This window comes from Aphis gossypii, chromosome X (assembly GCF_020184175.1).
Source record: "Aphis gossypii isolate Hap1 chromosome X, ASM2018417v2, whole genome shotgun sequence".
NCBI classification, from domain to species: Eukaryota; Metazoa; Arthropoda; class Insecta; order Hemiptera; family Aphididae; genus Aphis; species Aphis gossypii.
Window position 1 is genome coordinate 5,634,568 of NC_065533.1, and position 25,442 is coordinate 5,660,009.

General features: G+C 24.9%; 1 protein-coding gene across 2 annotated transcripts; it reads right to left on the reverse strand.

The window, feature by feature from the left end:
• Positions 1-16,853: 16,853 nt before the first annotated feature.
• LOC114129520 (dynamin-1-like protein) lies at positions 16,854-25,014 on the reverse strand. Of its 2 annotated transcripts, XM_050207478.1 has the most exons (4): positions 24,722-25,014; positions 24,540-24,641; positions 18,673-20,097; positions 16,854-18,184 (listed from the first exon to the last, which is right to left on the reverse strand). In XM_050207478.1, exons 3-4 carry the CDS (start codon positions 20,059-20,061, stop codon positions 17,579-17,581), a joined length of 1,995 nt encoding a protein of 664 aa, XP_050063435.1. In that variant the 5' UTR covers positions 20,062-20,097; positions 24,540-24,641; positions 24,722-25,014; the 3' UTR covers positions 16,854-17,578. The 2 variants fall into 2 exon arrangements, with proteins under 2 accessions (XP_050063435.1, XP_050063434.1); XM_050207477.1 differs by having other exon boundaries at positions 24,540-25,014.
• Positions 25,015-25,442: the final 428 nt, after the last annotated feature.

The window sequence follows — 25,442 nt, forward strand, 5'->3', positions numbered from 1 at the left end:
GTATTTAGGTGTGCTATTAGTAAGTATCAAAGATTTTTTTACAAAATTGGTGATCTGCACAAATAAAAAGGTTGGGAACCGCTGTACTATATACTAATAGGAACCAGGTAATCGAAATCCGAAGCGCTTCTGTCAATATATTGCCATATACGCCCATACTTATATGGCTTTAATTTATTCATTTTTTTACCAATTATTATAAAATTATAATATAGATAATGAAGTAGGTAAAATTTATACTTTATACCAGAGTTTCTCAACCGGTGTGCCACGGTACATAGGTGCGTGGCGTGAGACCTTTATAGGTGTGCCGCGAAATTTCACGATTATTAATAAACGTTTACGTAAAATTTACATAAAATTGGTTAAAATATAATAATAATATTTTTTTTCTATTCTAAGTAAATACACCATTTTAAACTGTTTGCTAGTAATATACTGATATACAACTACTTTGGTATTAATAATAATTAACATGATGAAACTCCCGATCCCCCCTCCCCCCCCCGTATGTACGCCACTGCCTATATATTTATATATATATATATATATATAATAATATATTTAATATATAAATAAAAAATATGTAAAATATTTAAAAATGTTTAGTAAAAATATTTTTAGTTTGTACTATAATATGTACCTACGATGTATATATTTGAACGCGCGAATACTCCCTTGCAGACTTTGCTCTGGTCATAAGGTTATATTGGAGTGGAATCTATACATGTTTGTATAATATTAAATAAATGAAAATAAAACCTTGGTATGTTATCTTTAGTATATACATTTTAATTATTTTATAGGTACCTTGATAAATAATAATATAATTAAAATTCAAAATAATTATACGTCAGTTGATTACTTCACCGATGTTTTAATGAGGTTTTCCAAACATAATATAGGTACAATACACATATAGATACCTAATAAATTTAATTTGTTGGTAGGTATGTATTTCTAAAAAAAATTAATTATGCTAATTGTATTGTGCGTATAATTATAGGTAGCTGAGTAGCCCGGCGCGCGTGCAGATTCAGGTAAACGATACTTCGGCATGAACTAATCGGCGAAATTACAATAGGTATTATTATAAATAATTTGTATAGATATAAATATTAGGTATATATTATATTAAATTGGTACAAGTGACCATTTTGGTGCTAAAAAATTAAATTGAAATTTCAAATACAATATTAAATTTAGATTATTGAAAAAACCAAATGAATAAAATAAAATATGTGTTTATCATATTAAACATAAAGTATTCTTAATAAAATATATCACAGAATTTCGTTGTCATATTCTTCAGATATTAACATTATCTATAATAGCGTGTGGTTTGCAGGCGTAGCGCTGTGCATGCGGATTAATATCACGCAGCGTGATGAACCATTAGTTCCCGGATGGATGACCACCCGGGAATTATAGTAGGTAGTAAAAACCTTGCCACACAGCATACACGTGTCTTTACCAACAGTACCCTCCTTCATAATAAAAGAAAAATCTATACATACAACACTATAGCGGATGTCGTAGTACATATATGTCACATCTGGCTTAAATTGTTATTGAAATTTACAATAATGGTCCAAATTTTTATTAAATAGGTACCAACTCATTTTCAAACATACACGTCGGTTCAAAATCGTCTGGTGTTATCTTTATCTGGTGTTATATTATCGAGCGAATATTGACGTTTTTTCCTACTGACGACATGCTGTTTTTTTTTTTTTTAATATAAGATTTTTCAAACTAGGTATACTTAATAATGGCATATGCTTATTTAGAAGTATACTGTATGTTAGTACTATTATACTACAATTTACAGTGTCTACAATACATGTATACTTTGTTGTTATAGCAGAATTAGTATACTTCAAGTCAATAGAAAATATTTTAATTTCTGGTATATAACATTTTATTAAAATACAATCTAACATTTACAGTTATAAAAAAGAAGACAAGAAATTAAAAAATGACAAACAAATCATGGAACATATAAATTATTAATTGAAATATTACCTATTTAATCAAAATTGGATGGTTACAACTTATAAATTTATCGTAATTAAAATAAATAATTATATAAGTTTAGTATCAACTTCGCCAACTAAAAACATTATTAACCGACATTTTATGTCGATATTTTCATAAACTCGCTTATATTAATGAATAGGTACCTACCTACTTCATTATCATTATTAAAAATTTTTAAGATGAAATATCGATTGCCGCAATGACAGTGTTCAGATAATACACTATGCATATAAATATAATATGGTACAAAAATAATCATTAATATTTTGATATAATATAAAAATCATGATCCACTAATTATTATTTATAATAATTTAAACAATGTCGATATCTATTTTTTATTACTTATTATCTGATCTCAAAGTGTCATCAATTCGAATACCTACTTTATTAATTATTATATACCTAGGTACATTCTACATTGATAAGTAAATAAAATACCTAGCTACATGATAATTTTTAAACTGCTGCAATAAAATTTAAATTAAATAATTTCATTTTCGTAATGATAATTATATTATTTTCATAAAAATATATTTTGTTGTGTACCTACCTAAATAAATTAAGATAAGATTAAATTAAATATTATAGTTTATGATTTTTTTCTTCTATCTAATGCAATTTAATAATTTGTTTACATTAATTGTGATGAATCAACTCCAATATTTGATATTATTGATAAATTAAAAATCAAATACATATAACATACCAACAAATGATTATAATAATTATGCGAAACCAATAAAAATTAAATATTAACATAAATAACACGAAAAAAAAAATTAAAAATAATAGGTATAATTTTTAGTAAATACCTACAGCATTTTCAGAAAAATTATTTTAACCTATTATGCTGTATTAATTATACTAAAATAAATTACTATAATGTTAATACAAATATATCATAAGACTAAAATATACTTACTTGGTAATGACGACCGTAATCGCTCAAAATTGTTATTTCTAATGCACTAATGTATCATTGAATTCAAATTTAATACTAACATATTATATTAGCGACTTACTCTTTTATGAAATACCTACACTTGGGCATTTGGCACATATTGTACAGCGGATTACTCTCTTTTTTATATTTTTTTCATTCAATTTAGTCATTTTTCAAATCTAATTTTTTAATCATTCAATTTTTGAATTATTCTAGCTGGAGGTGATATTTCATTTTAACATCAAATAATAATATTACATATTATTTTCACAATAAATTGATTTTATTAAAAAATGTTTTTATCTGTATGATAGTAGGTATCCTACATGATAATATTATATCCTACTTACGAAGGACTAAAATATTAATTTATATTTACTTAAGACGTGGGAAACCTCATATCATAAAATATATAAATTTTAGGTAAATACTTAATAACGTTTTCATGGCTATACAATTTTAATGTGAGTATAATATTCGAATAAGCAATTATACCTACGTTGTGTTCAATCACTTCTAAAGAAATAATTTAAATAGATTTTTTTTTTTTGTGCTAAATTAGACTATTTAAATACGGAAACTTACTTACCTGTTATAGAAAATACTTTTATATTGTAATGTACCTACTACAAAGGGAATACAACTACAAAAATAAAAATTCCACATTACCGTACATTAAATACTAATAAATAACATATTATAATTAGGTAAATACAAACTTATTTTGTTGTGTGATTAAGCATCATCTATCGTGAGAAATTGACGACGCAGAACAATATCAATTAATTACAATGCAAACAGGATGTTAAAATTAAATAAATGACATAGGTCATAGCTGTTGATAAGTAAAGCAAAATGTGTATTATGGTGGAAAAAATAATAAACCGAATAGAATGGCGTATATATAATGATATATATATATGTATAATATATACAATGTGCATAATTGTCTTGGGCGTTTTGAGAATGTACCTTTTATCGACTACCTACCTACACGTCTACATTGGAATCGGCTATTGTTGTCACCGAGGACTACAGCTGTGTTATAGCTCGAATCGAACAGTACGTAAATATTTTTAAACACGTACAATATACAGAGTGATTTCTTAAGCATGCTCATTTTCCACTCTGTATTTTATTCAAATTCTGGTTATTGTAATTAAAGACGAAATTTTCGTATACTTAGATTTTCCACAACATTTTAAGAAGTATTCTAGTTATACGATAAATGTTGTAAAAACTCTAAATATTCGAAAATATCGTCTTTAATTATAATAATCAGAATTCGAATATAATATTATAGAGTAGCAAATATAATAATATATAATATGCTTTATTAAATTTAAAAAAATCAAAATTTGAATATAACTATAATTTAAACATACAAATGAAGTGATTCTGCTTAAAAAATTACCCTGTATACATGCAGCCGATATAATTTCGTCTGCAGTTTAAACTGTATAATATAATAACACATTAAGTCCACATCCACACAAACAAGCATTATCATTACTTAACTGCGTACGCGAGATGTAAAACAACGCGGTCTAGTGATGAATTTTTGTACTAGTGCAGGGTTTTATTAAAATTTTAAAATAAAATATTTTTAAGCAGCCTAATCTATGTATTTAACATAGACTACTCTATGGTATTTAATTCGCTTCTTAACTACCCATAAACTAAGGTACAACCGGTCAGACAATATTACGGCTCTCCTTTAAGTGGATTTAAGGCAACTTATGAGAATAACATTGCAACCTGGTTTATCGATTAACAAATGACTAAAAGTTGAAACATCTAAAACACGAGATGTAAATGACGTGCTCGTTATTCGTTATTTAGTATAACTAAGTAATAAAATGAGTAAACTAATTCATCACCAGATAGCGTAGATGACGATTAGAGGAGTAATGCGTAACGCGTAACAGGATGGGATGAATCAAAGTTATTCTCATAGGTTGCGCCAGGTCCACTTAAAGAAGAGCCGCGTAACATTGACTGACCGTACCTCCCATACCCGCCCACCTAACAGTGTCCAGTCCTATATATCTTAGTTCATGCAATTACTTAAACAATTTTTTTCTTGTAAAATTAAATCTGATAATAGAAAGTTCAAACTTCAAAGGTTCTTAATAAATTATATTCAAAAATTAAAATAAATTATGAGTAACTTAATAATTAAGTATGACTTTCAAAGCATAATTTCACATTTTGAATTTCCTAATAATAAAGGTTTAAAGTTGTATGAAAGCAATCATGTTCTGAATGCACAGGAGATTAGACCTATTGAAGGATTTAGTTTTATAACTGGTTTGTTATCAGACAGACAAGTGTTTCTTTAGACCCATATAAAGTACAGCTCGAGGTGAAATGAATAATATTTATAATTTATATTTAATATTTATGTATAACACACACATATTATGTACCTATGTATTATTTCCTACAATAACTATTTAGATAGTACTAGCACCATAAAAAATGCTGTGTGTCAATGTCCAGCTGGGGCTGGATCCAAATGTAAACATATAGATGATCTTATTAAATATATTAATTCTGAAGAAGGAACTTCAACAACTGATGAGCCACAGCAATGAGGACGACCCGCAAAGTATTATGAAACCTTGTATAAAAAAGGCAAAAAAATATCAGATCTTTTCCCTCAAAAACAGTTAAGTAATGACATTCCTATTCCAAGCCATAATGATTTCATTAAAAACCACAATATACTTTCATTGCCATGTAGTTTAAGTTATAATTTGTGTTCAGAGCAACTTTCTGAAGTTGATAAGACAATTCTCTAATATCTTAAATAATATCATAGATAACATTGAGCAAAGCTTAAAATATGAAAGTAACAATGGTTTTTTGTCCAATATTATCATTAAGCAAGTTAAATCTGATTTACCAAAATTCTATTCTGCATTTCCACTAACATTAACTGAGCATACTTACTTCTATGAGAATATTTATATTAATGAAGCAATGATAAAATTAATTTTTAACCGAACACTACATCAGTCCCTTAATTTATCTTGGAATCAAAACCGAAAAATACGCATATCAGCAAGTTTAAAAGCACACAAAATAAAACACTGAGGAATAAGTCAGAGAAATGTCAAAAGAAATTAACAATATCTTTATTAAATGAAACTATAATAGTAGGAAAAGGAGCCAGTAATATACAATACGGATTACAAACTGAAGACAAGGCATTTAATGCGTTCTATGATATGTACAACATTTATGTTATTAAAAGTGGGTTGGTTCTCCATATTTGTAGACCATGGATTAGTGCCAGCCCTGATGGTTTAATATTAATAAATGGAAAATATCTTCAGTTTTAGAAATTAAATGTCCCAGCTCATGCAATCAGAAATCTATAGTTGACCAACAGACAAGAAAATCAAACTTAAGTTATATAGAAATTAAAAATGGTGAAGTTGGGTTAAAATATAGTCATAAATATTATACACAATTATAAATATTACTGTACTGCATAGGTTTAAATGATTGCCACTTATTTATCGTTAATGAAATTAAGCCTTTGTTATTAATAATTAAAAGAGATCTAACTTTTTTAGAAAATATTATTCCAAAATTGGATAAATTTTACTTTTCTTTTTATTTACAAATTTATGTAACCAACCAAATAAATTATAGCATTTAATTAATAATAAGTAATAATAATAATCTGCATAATGTATAGGTAATACATGTTATGTTTATAATATTTTATCAAAATTAATTCTACTGTTATATAATTGATGAACTTAAATTTAGCAATACACAACAAATGAATAATAAATTGTCAATGTATTGTAAAAGATCAGTTGTTATTTTATTCAAAACATTAAAAGATTTTAATCTTGCAAAAAGTCGTTCTATTTGTATTCTGACACTAGCAACATTATATTATGTTTTCATTACTTCTTCTTCAGAAAATCTACCATTATGAAGCATTGGGGGCATAACTAGTATACTATTTTGAACTTTAACACCTGGTTTTATTCCTAGAAAACCTTTATCGGCAAGTACTTGGTCCCCTGGTTCAAGTTTATTTAAAAATCCTGAATCATTAGTGATAAAACTGTCACTAAACCTACCTTTGTATGCTTTAATTTTGTATGTATTTAAAAATATTATATAGTATATATTAATAAAATGATAATAATTGTACAATTCAAGACTAAAATGTATAATTTAATTAAGTAATACGTGTATGTGAATAGGTCATCAAATTTATAGTCTAAAATTATATTCTCGTTTTATTTTTATTTTTTAATACCTAGTTAAAATAAAATATAGTTTAAATTGTTTTCAAAATAGTCAATTTATAAATCTAATTTTTAGAAAACTTTTTGTTGTAAAAATATTTATTTAGCGAAGTTAAATTATTTTATGCAATTTACACTATACACATACATTTTATAATATATTAACATACACGTATAAATTAAATTATACATTTTTGTTTTGAATTATACAATTATTATCATTTTATAAGTTTTATTAATATGTCTATTGCCTATACTATATACTCGTATTATATAGGACTATATATTTTATATTTTTAAGAGAGGAGATAAACAATATCCGACGAAATAGATATGTTGATATTTATAGTAACCGGCAGAATCAATAATCAGCAGAATCAATACAAATCCTTTTCCTAAACTGGAATTTTTGGCAGAATCAATAATTCACTCCTATCTTTTGAGTGTTCGATGAACATTTCCAGGAAGTGAGATAGAGATTGTTCGATTAAAAGGCTACTGTGATAGTTTAAGTTAGAATGAAATATAAAGAGTAGTATAATTTGACTAATTTTGTAGGTCGTCAAAGAGATTTTTTATTGTAAAATACCATGAAGAGGACATAAAAAAATCAACCTTTTCAATCATAAGCAGATGGATTGATAAACCTGAAGCGTTTTAATATTAAAAGGCTTTGGAGAACTCCATAGCTGACTGATGTATATCCAGGCTGATCTAATTATTGACTTGTGTACCTATGGTAAGTTTATTGGATAATGTTAGGATTTCTATAGTGGTCTTAAGAAGTGTATAGTCTTGATTTACCTGTTTTACAATTAAATTGTATGTGTTTTTGTGTTGTTGGTTTAAGATTAGACGATTTTATCTGTTTACTCATTCTTTTAAAACATCAACAATTAATATATATTTTTATTTTAGAATCAAAATAATTTTAACAACACTAATTATTAAGTCTTTAATAATTATACTTACACAGGTTTATATTCTTTTATTTTAGAATCTAAATTAATTTAAATACCAAGTTTTATTTGTCATAGAAATGTTATATTATTTTGAGTTTTGATTTTTGATCCTGGAATTTCTTATAATTTGTTGGATATAGTTCTTTTCCTATTCGTATTTGAAACATTCTGTTAATTTTAATATTGTACTTAGTTTCCACATATAGGTAATGTAAGGAGTTTTTATTTGATCATAAAATGGCCACCACAATGTGTAGGTTTAGTTTTACTTGCATGTGTAAGACGTAAGTACATGTTCAATTCTTAGTATATTAATACAAATTGGTATTCTCTGGTGTTTTAGTTGATATAATAGGTAATATTTTTAGGATTATACTTTTTAGCATTTTGCATTGTTGTTCAACCTTTAATATTGATAATGATAAGGGCAATGTTTATCTCTTTCAAATAGAATATGCCACATAGTACGTTTTTTATTTTGTTTTTTAAATGCAAAGCTAAAATATTTTTAGTCAATATTATATATTTTTAGTTTAAGATGATATAACTTTTTTAATTAATTTGAAAAATATAGGTACAACTAAAAATGATTAAATAATTTGGCCATTAATAAATACCTAATCAATTATTGTTAACTTAAGTAAATTATATTGATAAAGGTAACTATTATTAATTAAATTTAAATTTTAAATCGATATTTAATAGTATAACATCATAACTATACTAGTAACTACATCAATTCTTGTTTTTTAATATAATTATTTAGTATACTTAATCCTATGATAACAAACATGGAAGAAATAAGAAAAGACATTCAAAAACTAAATTTATAAACATACCTAATATGAAATAGTTATTAAACATGACTGTTTAGTGAAATATACTAATATACGAGTATATCTTATAGCTCTAGTGTTATATTTATATATATATATATATAACATTGAACATTACAACACATAATGAAATTGATCTATTTAGACAAAATTTCGAAGAATCATCAAACTCTTCTACTCAAAATTTATAATATTATACTGTATGATATGCAATCATGCAACAATAATTTAAATGCTACACGTTAATATATATTATTTGTGTTTACGGTCTACCAGAAAGTGTAATAGGTTTATATCATTTTATCTACAGACTAAACGGTTGTATACTTAATACTTGTCTACATAATATTTTTCTACCAAATTAAACCTTATTATTATGCCATTATACTATACTTACTAATATAATATACCTACATAATATTAACATATACCTTAAAGGTACTAAAACTTAAAATTGTTTACCATTAAACTTTAACAAACAATATATAACAAGTAAATAAGTAGATTTATAACTTATAAGTTTGATGCACAAATATTCTGAATACAATATTATTATTTCCCTTAGTTAACACTTAATTATTCAATCTATTCTGATGACAGCACAATGGAATGGAACTAATACTATTTTAAAAATATTTTATAAATAACCAATAAATTTGTATACATTAATTATTATATATTTATTAGAACGTACATGCAAATTACAAGGATTTTCAAGATAAAACTTCTTTAAAATTATTATATTGTTCATTAGTTTGTTCACATTTAGAATATCAGTCTTTGTATCTTATAAATTCATGAATCAATCCTATCTTATAGTACCTACCTTAAGATTAAGTTATCTACAGTTGGTTGAAATTTTAAAATTTTAATTCAACTCTTTTTTTAATTTCAATTTACGAATAACTTATGTGGAATCTTCTATTAGTTGTATTAGTACAGTACCTAGTTAAAGTACTAAGGTATCTATTTTCATGTTTTTTAACAGAGGCCTGAGCACAAAAAACAAAACATTTATGAAAAAAAAAAAAAATAGAAAAATTCAAATGTCTATTTATATTGTCTTATATCTATATATAACAGGGGTGGCCAAACTTTTTTTAGTCACGATCTACTAAAAATATACTTCCCATTTGAGGATTGACTTCCATAGAAAATTGTTTTTTATTATTGAATAACTATAATTATTAAGTAACATATAGGGTGTGTGCTCCTAAAAATAAATTCTAACGTGATCGACTTTGAAATTGACTGTGATTGACTGTTTGGCTACCCCTGCTGTATAACATCGGTTCTTAAACTATGGTAAGAAAAAGGCCCAACGGAAATAAGAGGTATCAGGTACTCACATTCAGATGCTCTTACACACAGGGTAAGATGGTCATCTCGAGGAATAATACTTAGCTGGTTATTTGAACTAAATTCTGAAGTTCATTTGTTTCTAGGAAAGACTTATTTTGAACTCTTTGATAAATTGATAAATATAAAGTGTAGACAACATGGCTTAGTGTTTATATCACTTATCAGACATTTTCTATCGTCTCAATATATTAAATTTAAGTTTACTGCAGCTCTGCAAGGTAAATCAATAAACCGATTTACGATGAATGATAAAATTAAGAAAATTATTAAATTAATTGAAATGATAATTAATAAGTAATAATTTTTCAAATAAAAGAAGTCTTTTCCTAATTTAGAACAATTTATAATGACAGACTGACAGAGCATGAACATCAAGTGAAAGTTTGGAATCTCGTCAAAAACATAAAGGCATAATTGCCGAATACTTAAAATAACGTCTGAAGAATATCTTAAAGAAAACTATTAATTTTTGTGGATAAGAAAACCTTTTATTTTAGATTTTGATACACTTCTTAGTAACCTATAACTTACATAACTAACAATAAAATAGAATTTTTCATTGAATTATCATGCGATGAAAACTTGAAAATAGAATTTAATAAATTATAGTTGGATGATTTTTGGATAATAATATGAAAACGAATATCTATCACTGTTTAGAAAAGTAGTATTATTTTTAACATAATTCACAAGTTCACAACTAATTAGTTTGTGAAATTGGGTTTCCTTCGATGCTGTTAATTATAACCAAGTATCGAAATAAATTAAATATTGACCCAAATTTATAATTAAAATTGAATATACCTAGTCTACTTAACACTAAATCACATATTTCATCACTGATGTCAGGCTTATTAATACATGATTTACTTTGAAAAATTGTAATTAATAAAATTTGTTTATTCATACATACCTATTTAATTTAATTTTAAAAAAACGAATACATTTTTGTTAATTAATACAAAATAATTATATTGTAGTATTTTACTGACATTATTTGTAAATCAATGTATATTGACATTTTGGATAGTTCTATTAGTAGTCATTATAGTGGTATGCAACTGATTAATAATACCATTGATAATAGAATAGTTAAATAGTTTATTCTATAATAATAATACACATGAGTGGTACGTGAAAAAAAAGTTTGGGAACCGCTGATCTATAAAATATAATTAACAAAAAAAGAGCCAAAACACCCAAAAATGAAAAAAATTTAAAAATGTTACTATACCTATCAAAACAAACAAAATTGATAGTTAAATAAAAATAATGTTGCGTAAATATTCCCGATAATAGAAACAATTACGACTTATGAGGAATTTTTAATTTTAAACTTTATATCCTCTTTATAACCTAAAATTCGCTATAAGAAATTATCCTCAAGGTAAAAAAAAATTGATTCAATTTACTATTTCAATAAAAATGTGAAGATAGATGTCATAAAAATACACATATATATAAATAATACCTTTATAAAACCAATACAGTCATTGCTCCGCTCAGAATCTAAAAATTATATTTTTTATCAATATTATTTAAAAAAAATTAATTATCAACATAAATTTTTAATTTCATGATGTTAATAATATTCATAAAATGTTATGATCATTTTGAAAGGAATGATAATTATTTATATACATTATATACATACTATAACTATAACAATTAATAATAAAATAATAATAATAATAATAATATGTGTAATATACTTACACTAATCATTATATTTATAACAATTATAATAAAATAACTACCTACTTCAAAATTCAATTTTTATAACATATTGAAAATTGGAAAAAATATTTCTCCTTCAGAAAATAAAAATTATGTTGATATTCAAAAAAGTAAAAGAAAAAAAAATATTTTCACAAATATTCATATTTTTGAGATAGTGTGTGTTTGTTTTTAAATTAATTACGCATATTGTTAATTATTACTTATATTTTAATATTTTAATTAAACAGACCTCACTACAACTAATTTATTATAGTATTTGTACATCCTAAAATATTGTTGAGTAATAATTAAAATAAAATACTTATTTTGAAATTTAATTACAATAGGTATGCAATATATTTTATTTATCTTATTTCTTGATTATTCTTAAATCTTTTAATTTTTATTTTTGAAAATGTAACTAGGTAATTTTACACTCAGCAAAAATTTGGTCAACATATTGCTCAAATCCAAATTGATTCACATTCACTGCATACAGCTCACAAGTAATTTTCAAAATTAATTTCTAGCTTTTTTTAAAATTCTAGTAGGGACCACTGGTCAATAAATTATTATAGTAGTATAGTCTATAATAATATGGCCTATAGCCTATAATACCAAATTTAATATGGTATACTGCATAATGGGAACATTCACATAGCGTGAAGGTAATGTATGTTATGTACAATATTATAAATAAGGTATATAGGTACCTACTTGAAAAAAAAAATTTAATAAATTTAATTAGGGATTTAATTGCACTAATTTTATTTGAAAATTTCTGATGGAAGTATAAATAATATTCTATTATAAGTAATTCCTACTAATTTACAAAACTATAAAGGAATATAATATATTAAAAGTTCTAAAATATACTTACATACCTATGTTAGTATATGAAATAGATAAAATAAATTTAAAATATGACTATTTGTGTTATTGACTATAATATGTCTATATATAACCATAAATAATTTCATAACTAAATATTAAAATAAATAAAATTTAAAAATAAAACATAATATAATTCTCTTAAAAATGTAGAGGTTTACCTAAGTATTTAGTATACCTAGTTGATTTTTATCATTTGCAATAGTGAGGTACGTATTTCAGTAAATATCACAGTAAAAATATATAAACAGGTTTAAATGCCTGTTTGGCACAAAAATATAGTATAACAATGATAATACAATAAAATAACAAGTGCCTGTCTGACAATATACTAATAAAATTAAATACAGTGATTAATGAAACAGTGTGCCTAAATGGCTTTGTGACAATAAAATGAAATAATAAATACGCCTGTATGGCTACCAAAATGCAATAATAATAATATTATATAATGTAATAAATCAAGACCCGTCGGTCATACACACACAAATATTTGGTCGACCAATACTCACATAACAGTTGAGACACACATCTGGTTTTACACCTATGCAATCGCACCAGGGCATGTAGGTACATCAAAATAAGTTACAATAAAACAAATTGACCCTGCGTACGTGCCAATGTGTGTCGAAAACTGTTCACGAAGACTTCACAACAATGAAACACTGAATGCAGCCGGGACAGGATCTCTAGTATACACTACTGTCCCCACGAGCAACGAAGTACATCAAAACACTACATAAATCGCTGGTAATTTTGACCACCCTAAACTGGGGAAAACAAATTAAACAATGGCAATAAAATTGCAGTGAACGATAATTACCAGACGATTAAATCACAAATTCACAACAACGTGATTTTGGACGACTGCAAACAGCACATGAAAAAGATGTAGAACGAAAACAATGTTGACTGGACAGCGACAAAAAGTGGAGTAATTTGAATTCATAACTGACATGCAAAAGAAAACTAGATGAACGGTCTTTCGGTGTCACCACACTAAACAATAAAACTGGAAAAACTAAGAGCTTTGTGACACTGAAAGCATGACTAAACGAGAAGTAACATTGAACTTTTGAACATTAAGGAATCTTTGAAAACATGAACTGATAATGATTCCGCAGCTGGCCGGCCGGTCGCCGGTCGCACACGAATGCCTGATAAGCGTCCGCCGACGAAGACTGGAACTACTGTGGAACGCACCGTTGCGTGCACATGAAAATGATAACGTATAACAAAATAAAATGAAGCGAAACATGCTAAGCTGAACACCAACAATTATTAAATTCTATACCAGACACCATTAATTGTGGGGTTCGTCCAATTCTTAAAAAAAATTACGTGTATATTATATTATATAGGTAATAGGTATATGTATATTTAACGATATAATAATATTCTCGGTAAATGTTTGTAGTGACCGGGATGTGAAGTGCTTAGAAAAATATGATCTAAAAAATAAAATGTACACTGTACATATCTTCCTCGGAATCCTTAACAGTATGTCACTATGTCAGTATAATAATATTCTACTTCAGAATAAGAAACAATAAATAAAGTATATACATGGTCACACTTAAAAAAATATTGTTTTTTTTTTTTCAAAAAACGTAAACCAAGGGAAAATTTTCACTAGCTGATAGAAATTTAACAGTAAAAGATTGTGTAGATATGTGAATTACATTTTCTGACTGATTATATTATAATAAAAGAAAAAGTTTTTAAGGGAGCTGATGGGAAGGATATCAGTATAAATTGTATAGGCCTACATTAGTAGCTGGAGCAGTTCCTACACTCTTCCCAAATTTACTGGAATGTTTGAGTGATAAAACAAAGAAAAGAAAGCCACCTACAATGAGGATTGCTTCAACAAAGGTTGTATAATTATATTTTATTAAATATGTAGATATAGTGTCACCCTGTGAGTGGCAATCGATAATTCTTTTTCCTAAACAATATTCTTTAAATTTGATTTTTTCATATTAATTATTACGTTCCTGATAAATGATAAACCATATATTTTTAAAGTGCTTTAACAATCATCGAAAACTATAAAAATATGACCCTATCAGAGCATAATAATATTCAAACATCATATTTCAATAATATTGTTTAGAAAAAAATGTATTGCAACTTGAAAGTAATAATTGGTTTGGTTAAATTCAGGAAACGCCTAATGAGAGTGAAACAAATTATTTAATGCCAGAGTAATTTATTAGTTCACCACATCCAGGTTTGATAAATGATTATGTTAAATTGTATCACTGAAAAGAAACATATTATAGGTAATGTTCACTTGGATGCAAATAATATACTTCCAGGAAGTATGACGTGATGTTCGTGTTTGCATACAAGTGAAAAAAAAAAAACTATTTACCCATATCAATGGCCTGAAAAATGATAAATGTGTTAGGTTTTCAACGTCTATACCACAGCTTTTTATAATAATAATAATTAATACAACTATTTAATACATAAAAATATAACTATAAATTAATTAATTAATTACAAATAAAACTATAAGAATACAAAAATAATAAATATTCATAATATTAAGGTTTTCATAAGAGAAAAAACATTGCCTTTTGGAAAATGAACAATATGGCGTAACGACGTGGAAAGATTACCTACTGGAAAATATTGATAATATTAAAATTTGTCTTGAATATGCTATAATCTGGTCTAAAGTTGTGAATTAACTTTGAAAGAAAGAAGTATGAAATGTAAATGTTGTCATCAACACTTCAGTACCTATAATGATAAAAAAAAAAAACAAAGTTTCAAAAAAATGAAACCTTTGAACCAATGAAGCCAACAAAGATGTCTTTTAAATAAAGTATTAAACTTATCTCAATATATTATTTAAAAGCATTTTTGTACCCTTCATATATATTTTAAATTATGTAAATATAGGTAAAAAGTTTGAAAATTGAGATAAATATTTTAATGAATAATGCAAAACTTTGAAAATTGAAGAAATTGTGAAAGATCTTTCACCTAAACAAAAAGAAGCTGTTAGAACAATTTTTAAAGCTTCATCTGTTAAATCTCAAAAAGGAATGAGATATTCTAATGACTGGCCTCGCATAGGCACAAATCCACTTGGTACTCTGGAGGTGCACAAATTCCTCCAAAATTCACTTATCAATAACCCGTTTGGGGTTACACTCCTCTCACTCCCATAAGTCACAAATTCTCTAACACATCTTTAAAACAAGAATTATAATAATTGGAAAATTATTATTGAATAAAATTATATGTACATTATATAATAGAAACTTTTATTATACATTTTAATCTAACTAATGTGGATTATAGTTTAAAATGCCATTTTTTTTTCTGTAAATAAAATGTTAATCAATAATATTTATATTTTATAGTTCCATGAGTCAATTTTTTATTGAAAATATTTTCAAAACAATTTCATTATCTACTTTTATGTTATTTTCTATATGAATAACAGCTAAATCAGTAGAACTGTTCTGCCCTATAGTAGTCCTTGTCCTAGTTTTAATGTGACACATGGCTGAAAAAGTAACGCTCACACAAAATTCTTTTTATTATCAAATAACTATAATTATTAAAAAATACATAGGGCACATGGCCCTAAAAATAAATTCTAACATGATCTACTGTTTAGCCCCCCCTGATTTATAAAGCTGGTCCAGTTGGTTATTATCCTATACATACACTATTACAGTATACTATACTTATTACCAATGATTATAAATACTACGTAGTATGTATTAAAGAAAAAGCAATTACATTAAGTACATAACCAATTACAAAAGTTTGAGTTATTAAAAAAATTACACAAAAATACATTTTTTTAAAAAAAATTTTAATCATAATAGTAGGTAATACATCAAATTGAATAAGATAAACTTTTAGAGCTCTTGAAACATGAAATATTGAGAATGTATAATTGTATTTTTAAATGTATCATTAAAAAAACATACAAAATACATAATTATTTGTTATAAACAGATTCTCCTTATGATAGTTATCACTCAGTTTTAAAAACAAGTTCCAGGTAACTAACTTAAACCATTAAACTATTTTTGTAAATCATCAGCTTAGGTATAAATTATGAATAAATAATAATGAAATACAAAAATTATTAACTACATTATCCTTTATTCTTAAATAAGTAAACTAAGAACTCATTATAGTTTCCTTTGACTTAAATTTAAATTATATCAGAACAAAACTATTGAATATGTCAATATAAGATATTTGATCAAAAAAAACTTAATACTGTGCATTAGTTACTATTACTAATGAAATAACTTTAAATTTTTAAAATAATAAAAATAGAGATAATTTATTTTAAAGCAAACTACTAAATATGAGTTAAATAAATTTAATAGTGATGAACCAGTAAAAGTTGTTTTCTTTTAATCTTTTTTTAAAAATAATAATATAATTTAATATAAGTTAAGCTATTGAATATTTATCAATTAATTTAATAATTTTGCTTTTAAATATTTTGTTAAAACATATAAAACAATGTTAAAACAATTACTTTTGATATTAACTTTTTATTCAGAAACACTGTATATCTATCATATTTTTTAAAGCTATATTAACTGCATTCAACATATTTTCAACTCTTTGGCGTTCATCTATTACACCCTCTTCTTCAGTCATTACTTCTTCGAACGATCGATTTATTACATATGGTGTAAAAACTTTATCATCTAATTCCTGTTCAAAATTATCCAAAACTAATTTTACCATTTTATGGTGTATTCGTTTGGGCACAAAATCCCTAATTATCTCACGAATAAACTCGAAATAACATTGTGTTAAACATTTATGAATTTTAACTTGCTTAGATGTTTCGATGTTTTTATCTAAATCATTTAAACCGGATAACATTTGTTTAAATAGTTGTATTTTTTTCTCGCTTTCTTCTTTTTCGTTATCTTCTGAAATTACAAATTTGTGGTCATCTATACTTTTACCTGTGTTGTTCATAAATGCTGAAATATTTTCATCCTGCATTTCAGTAGATGATCGAACCAATTGGAATAAAAAATTTGGATTTGTCGTATTTAAACATGTTTGGTAGGTCTCAATAAACGACTTTATAAAAATTTTTAAATCATTTAATTTTTCATCCAACATTTTGTTAAGAACATTCCTTACCTGAAATCAAATGTTATGGTTATATTTTTATATATTTATTATTGAATAGATGAAAATAAATATTAGTTAAGTTATTAAAGTATGTAGGAAAATTGATATTTATTTATTTGACTTTTTTGTGTAGGTATCATTAATTATAGGTATAATTATTTGACTCATACACAAAAGTTAATACATTGTAAAATATATAACAATAAATACAATATAGTATATATAAATGAAAACTGTGAGTTTAGTAGAGAAAATAGAGTAGCTATGCGCAAACGCAACACAGTATTTATTTATATTTGTTTGTATGCTGTATGCCTATATTTTACATTTAATAGTCATTGTTGTTGTTGATTATTATTTTTTATCTTGACAATATATTTTAAGAAAAACAAATTAAAATTACTTGGTAAAAATGTGAACTATTAGCTTTTAGTCAAACTTAAAAAATTTACATCCTATATTTCAACAAAAAATTAGATTGTTAAAATCATACTTACATCAGAATTTATCCGTGGAAATCTTTTTAATGTTTCCAAAATATTTTCATCGATTGAATCAAATATCTTTAACATCTCAACACGTACAAAGTCAACACTTGACATTGATGGTTCAATAATGTTATTTAATTGTCTAAAAATCATATGTTCCAAAGCTTTTTCATTCACAAAAGAACTTTTTGTGATCCCAGAAGCGTTTAATAAAATAATTCCTATCTGTTCATCGGATAAATCATAAAGCGGATTAATTTGATTAATTTTATCTATGTATTCTTCATTGATAATTTCTGAAATTCGTGCACCACCAATAACTATTTTATCAGAAATATCTTTTCTATTTCCTAAAATTGTATCGCAATACGATTTTGATATATTTTTCAATAAAGTTAATATAAAAGACACCTTGCTGTCTGGTGTTTGCAATGTTGCTAATTCATTTTCCAATCTAAGTTTGGTATCTTGTAAATTTTTGTGCAAAACTGGGTACGTTTTTTTAATATGTTTAACAAGTATGTCTTGAAGTGTTTTTGCAAGGACTTTGTTACCGTGCTTTTTATATATGTCAGGATAATTTAACCTTAAAAACTCCTTTTCACTTTTTAAAGTTTCTTGCATCGATTTATTGTCATTAATGTCTTTTTGACTTCGGTTTACAACGCCAATAATACCAAGTTTTACTGGTATTTTATGACCACAGAGTAATTCAGTAGTATCTTGTATTGTACCCTTATCTATTAAATCTAATTTTGTAACTACTGCAATTGTTCTAATGCCATTAGGATCCATTTTCCTAGCTATTTTTAAACTTTCTGATGTAGTTGGATCAGTATTTGCTGTTACAACAGCTAAAATAATAGCATTTTCTTGTTCAACATATTTAAAAATTAACTCTTGGATTTGTTCATCAATGTCTTCTGGTTGATCTCCAACTGGGACTTTAGTTATGCCAGGGAGATCAACAAATGTAAGGTCGTAAGAAAGTGTAAAAACTTTTAAAACTATGGGTTCATGTGTTATTCCTTTATTGGAACCGGCCAAGACATCTGTTTGTTTTTCAATTTCGTGTCTTACTTCATCAAAATTGTCATAAATTGTTCCAGGTTTATGAAGAAAAGTTGCCCAACATTGAATATTTTTATTTTTTGTTGATTTTATCATATTTTCTTTGTCATGTTTTGAATACCTAATCATTTGTAAAATCAAAGGAGCACGAGTTACAATACCTGTACCTCGAGGTAAAAACGATCTTCCAACTAGACTCTCCAGGACAGAGCTTTTACCCGAACTCTGTGATCCAACGACAACTATCTGCGGTAAATCGATTTTATGTTCACCGATCACAGCAAAAACGTCTTGTAGTTTATTAATAATTTGTATTAAGGATTCCATTTTAGTTTTGTATAATTTTAATTAAGTTCACAACACCTATAATATATATAAAAAAAATATTATTAATAATTATTATGGTATTATATGTAAATATATCATTATTTTAATTGTTTATACTATTAATACCATTTTAGTATATTTTACAACACGCTACATTACTATAGAATAGATATAATTATTAAATTATAGTAAAATATATGGTGTATAATTTCAAAATTTATAATCTACATTTTATACATTATTTAGTTATAGTATTTCAGTGAACTGATAAACCAAAAATTTGTATATACTTATATAGAATAATTATAATTATTAAAATCAATACCTTCAGTGTTAAACTTTCAATTACAACTTAATTCATAACACTAATAAAACTATTGTAATAACTTATAAATGAACCTTTCCAAACACTACATTTAAAAAAAAATAAAACCAGACAAATGAAGTTTAATTGATTTATTTATTTAACAGAAACCTCAAAAAAATAAAATAAAAAGATTTAATATTTTAATGATAATAATACTATTACAATATTAATATTCATAAATAAATATTTAATTACTATTAATAATTAATTATCCATATCAGTCTTGTGAAAAATATGTACTTGAAATATTTTCTATCAAAAGTATTTAATTAACACATACATGTTAGAGTATTCAAAATACCTACTTATCAAATATTTTTTTTACGTTTCTATAAATTTGATATTGGAATATAATATATATATGTTTATCACAAATAGATACTTAATCTTTTTATAAATAGTTAATACATACATATTTTAATCATTGGTTCAATAATTTTAATTTCCACTTATAAAATAAATAAATTAGTTAATATTCTAATAGGTATGAAAATATTGATCATTGGAATACAAGTAATACAACAATTTAAAATACAAATAAAAAAGTATTTAGTCTCGTGTTGAAAAAGTAATTGAAATATATAAAATTAGTAGGTAATTGATACAATAATGAATAAAAATTAACCAAATGTATGAATAAAAATATTTAATATTCTACTAATATAAGAAATTTTAATTTTAAAGTATAGGTAACATTTATTCAACAAACTGTGATTAAAAATGATTTAAAATCAAAATGTACTATTTTTTTATTTACTTCTAGATTTAACTACCAAGTAGGTACTAGGCATATCCAGTGCTTAAGTATCTTTACAAATTTAAATTATATTATCTAATATTGATTCAAAATATATTATTTAATTTGCATCCCACATTTAAATATAATGATAATTTAATTTATGTTTTAAGGCTTTAACTATAAATAAATTAAAGTTTTAAAATATTTAAACCTTTATATATTTCTTTAAAATTCAACCCATACATACATTAAGATTTATGTACCTATTACATTTGGAATTAAAATAATATGTATACGTAATTTTAAGTACCTAATAAGAAACTGAAAAAAACCATTTTTATTCTAGTATACTAGACTAAAACTTACTACTAGCTTGATATTTTAGATTCTGAACGAAGTGATGAATGTATTGATTTTACAATGATGTGTGTTTTTTTTGTGTGTCTGTGGATAGTATAGCTTGTCGAAATAATGCTTCAATTTCAAATTTCGGGGGTGGTTTCTAATGGCAAAGTGAATATCTTTGGTGCATTAAAGAGGTCAAAAGTAATTATTTTCTAACAGTTCAAAAAAAAATAATCGAAAAAAAAAACAAAAAAAAAAGTGACAGAAAACCGGGAATTTTTACGCAATACCAGTTTTCGACAAAATTGATTTTTTTTATGGGGTTGTAAATCAAAAACTAATCACAATAAATACTTGACATTTTCACCAAATGTTCATATTAATGTTATTTATATACGGTTAAATTTTCAAAATATTTTTACTTTTTACTTAAAGACAACTGGAATTTTCGATTTTTCTGAAAATTTATTTTGAAGTGTCGATAAAAAAATTGTGGGTGTCCAAAAAAGCTTGAAAATTTAATACCAGGTTTTTTATAGTAGTTAGTAACAATTTTTTTTTATAAGCGTTTATAGTTCAAATGTTTACGAAATATGTGAAAATCGTGAAAATTTGCAAGTAATATTGTAATTAAAAAAAATCATAAAAATTTTGTGTTCATATTTAAGGTTAAAAAATCAATACTGAGTTTTTCTTCAAATAGCTATAGAAAAAACTTGAAACATCATTATAGGAAAAATTTTAAGTGCGTTTGAATTTTATATTATTACAAAATTGCGTAACGATGACGATTTATCCTCAAACGATTTTAAATATTTTTAATTATTCAAAAAGTATAAGTAATGGATACTTGAAATTTTCACCGATTATTAAGATTGGCATTTTCTTTACATGATTTAATTTTCAAAATATTTTGACTTTTTTTGAGCTATATTATAGACAACTGAGATTTTCAATTTTTCTGAAAAATTTTTTTTGAAGTGTGGATAAAATTTTTTTGGCCAAGCCAAAATACTTAAAAATTTAATACAAAATTTCTCATAAGTTATTCTTATAGTAATAAAAAAATTGTAAAAATACAAAGGTAAAATTTTTTTTTATTATCATTTGAAGTTCAAATATTGACAAAAATTCGTCAAAACCATGAATATTTGCATATTATTTTATAGGTATAGATAATTCATAAAAATGTTTAAGTAGCTAAAAAATTTGTTTAAACTATAGTACTATACTCTGTTGATTTGTTATGAATATCTATGTGTGTCGTGTGTAAAGTTTATTTAAAAATATTAGCATGCATGATTATGAGAACGTTGGAACCTACATAATAAATATTACTACATTAATTAAGCATATTGAAAACTAGTAAAAACAAATAGTACACGAACTATGTTTAATCATTACCCAACAGTATTTGCTTAAAAATTATTAAAAGATTTTAAAACTGTACCGAAAAATCAATTGGAAAATTATATTTAATTTTAAAACCATAAAACAAAAAAAAATATATAGGCATTGATAAACCGATAATCGAATAAATCATAATGTTTTTAATAATCAGTAAATATCAATAAAATAAAGAAGACGCAACATTTAAAATAACATATAAATAAAATTACTAAATACTCAACAACACACAATATCAATTAAAAACAATACTGTTTATTATATTTATTACAGTGTTAGGCATTTATTAATTTTTGTCAGTCAATTTAACTTCTTTTGAAAATATATTAAACCCAATTTAATTTTAAATTATACATAAATTAATAATAATTTTATTTATTTATTCATAATATTTAATTTTTATTTATTCACTCATTATACCTATTTAGATATATTTTATAAATTTTATTGATTCTAAAAGATGTATCATTATTGCATTGAGTTTTTTGAGGTCAAAATTACATTAACGATAGGTACTAGAATACTGGATATTGAATTATTTGAATGCAATTATTATCTAAAATAAATTTAATTTTGTTGACGTTGAATTGTTAAATTGTTAAGGAACATGAATACCTACCTAATAATGTGTATATTATAATTTATAATTGTTAATTAACTATTAATAACCTTTAAAAACCTCATAACATAATTAAAAAACAAAATCAAAATAGGTACGCCACTTATGAATAGAAAAACCTAGTTGCAAAATATTTAATTTCTGTATATTAATAATATAATTTAAAAATAATATATTCCATAATATGTGTATATTACCTATGTACCTAATATTATATAAATAATATTATTAATAGGGCTAGGATTTATATGCAATAAAAAATTGTAAAATATGCATTTTATTTACCTTGACATGCAAAAATATGGAAAAACAAATTTTTATTATTTCTAGAATATTGTTATTTATCATAATTCAAAATTTATTATTACATTAAAATGTTAAATATTAGTTTATAATTTATATTATCATCACATTTACAATAAATATTAGTTTATATTATATTATTATTACATGCTACTATGATGCGTTGTTTCAATAATTTTCAAATACGAACATCTGGCGGTTTGAACGTAAAATAGATTTATACTGACTAAAACTCCTTCCCGCATCACACAAGGTTACTAGTAAGGTATTGGTCCATATTTAAATAACGCGATTTGTCCTGGAGTTAAATAAATATCGATATCTTAGATATATATTTATACTCTATACTTACAATAATTCGATGGATAAACCAAAAACTATCGATTTTATGAAAAGAACACCATTTAAAATTAACAATAAATTATAAAAATTTGAAAATTTAAGATAAAAAAAAATCAAAATTCCAAAAGTCTATAAATATGCGATTATATGCATTGTGTTCAAAATATGCAAAAAAAGATTGGTTCTATTTAAACGAGAATAAACCAAATCGTGGACAAATCTGACAACTATTAAATTTGGACTTAAGGAAAAAAACATGCAAATGCATATAAATCCTAGCCCTAATTATTAATAATCTCTTCAATTATGGACGTAGCGTATAATAAACATTTATTAATTATAAATTTTATACTCACGAATAATATAGGTAAATAGTTGACAAGGCGACGATGTCGTCAGAACGAGTAAATAAGTACTTGATGTCTTGATACAAAAAATATACTCGCTGTATGAACAAACTTCACCAAAAAAATTCAATTAGTAATTTATAATATTATAAAATTACGTCCGATCCTCTTGGAGAGAACAAACGACCTACCATGCGGACCGCGATCTGAAGAATGAACAATGGACAATGGTGATGTGCACTCTGCAGTCGCCAGTTATGGGTGGATGGCCGATATGCTGTGTCTGCCGTCTGGACGTGTGTTGCTGTAGTGTAATAAATACCTCATTTTTGACTCCCACCAAAGGATCGCCGTCGGACGGCGGTCATCAGGGAAATCGTCGATAATCTCAAAATATCAACGAATCAAAAAATAGGGATTAGAGACCCATAAGATTTGCGTAATTTTGTGTATCATTTTAAATAATATAATATTACTATTATCACAAACAAACTTTATTATTTTCATTAAATTTTACGATAGTTAGGCCAAAACTGTAGGTCATACTTGTAAACATATTACAATATAAGCAATAAGCATTGAATGATTATAATATATTATATTATAATGAACATATTTAAATTACATAAAATAAAATTCTTCGCTATCATATTAATTGATAATTTTAAAAATATAGGTAAATTCTTACACAGCTATACGAGAATATATTAATTTAGTATAATATTTTTTTTTAGGTAGGTACCTACATAGAAATCAAAAGGTTTTGCAAATTTTTTTTATGTTGAAAATTAAAAAACTATTTTTTATAAATACGTGTTTATTAAAAACGAAAAGTATATGTTATAATTTCATAATTCTTCTCACATAATATTAAGCCGTCAACATGGATAGACATATGGTACATACAAAGTA

Bases quoted from the DNA above. Each gene is read 5' to 3' on its own strand.
- LOC114129520 (XM_050207478.1), bottom strand. From the start codon at position 20,061: ATGGAATCCTTAATACAAATTATTAATAAACTACAAGACGTTTTTGCT. The intron at 18,185-18,672 runs GTAAGTATGATT...ATTTGATTTCAG, and splicing joins TTCCACGGATAAATTCTGAT to GTAAGGAATGTTCTTAACAA.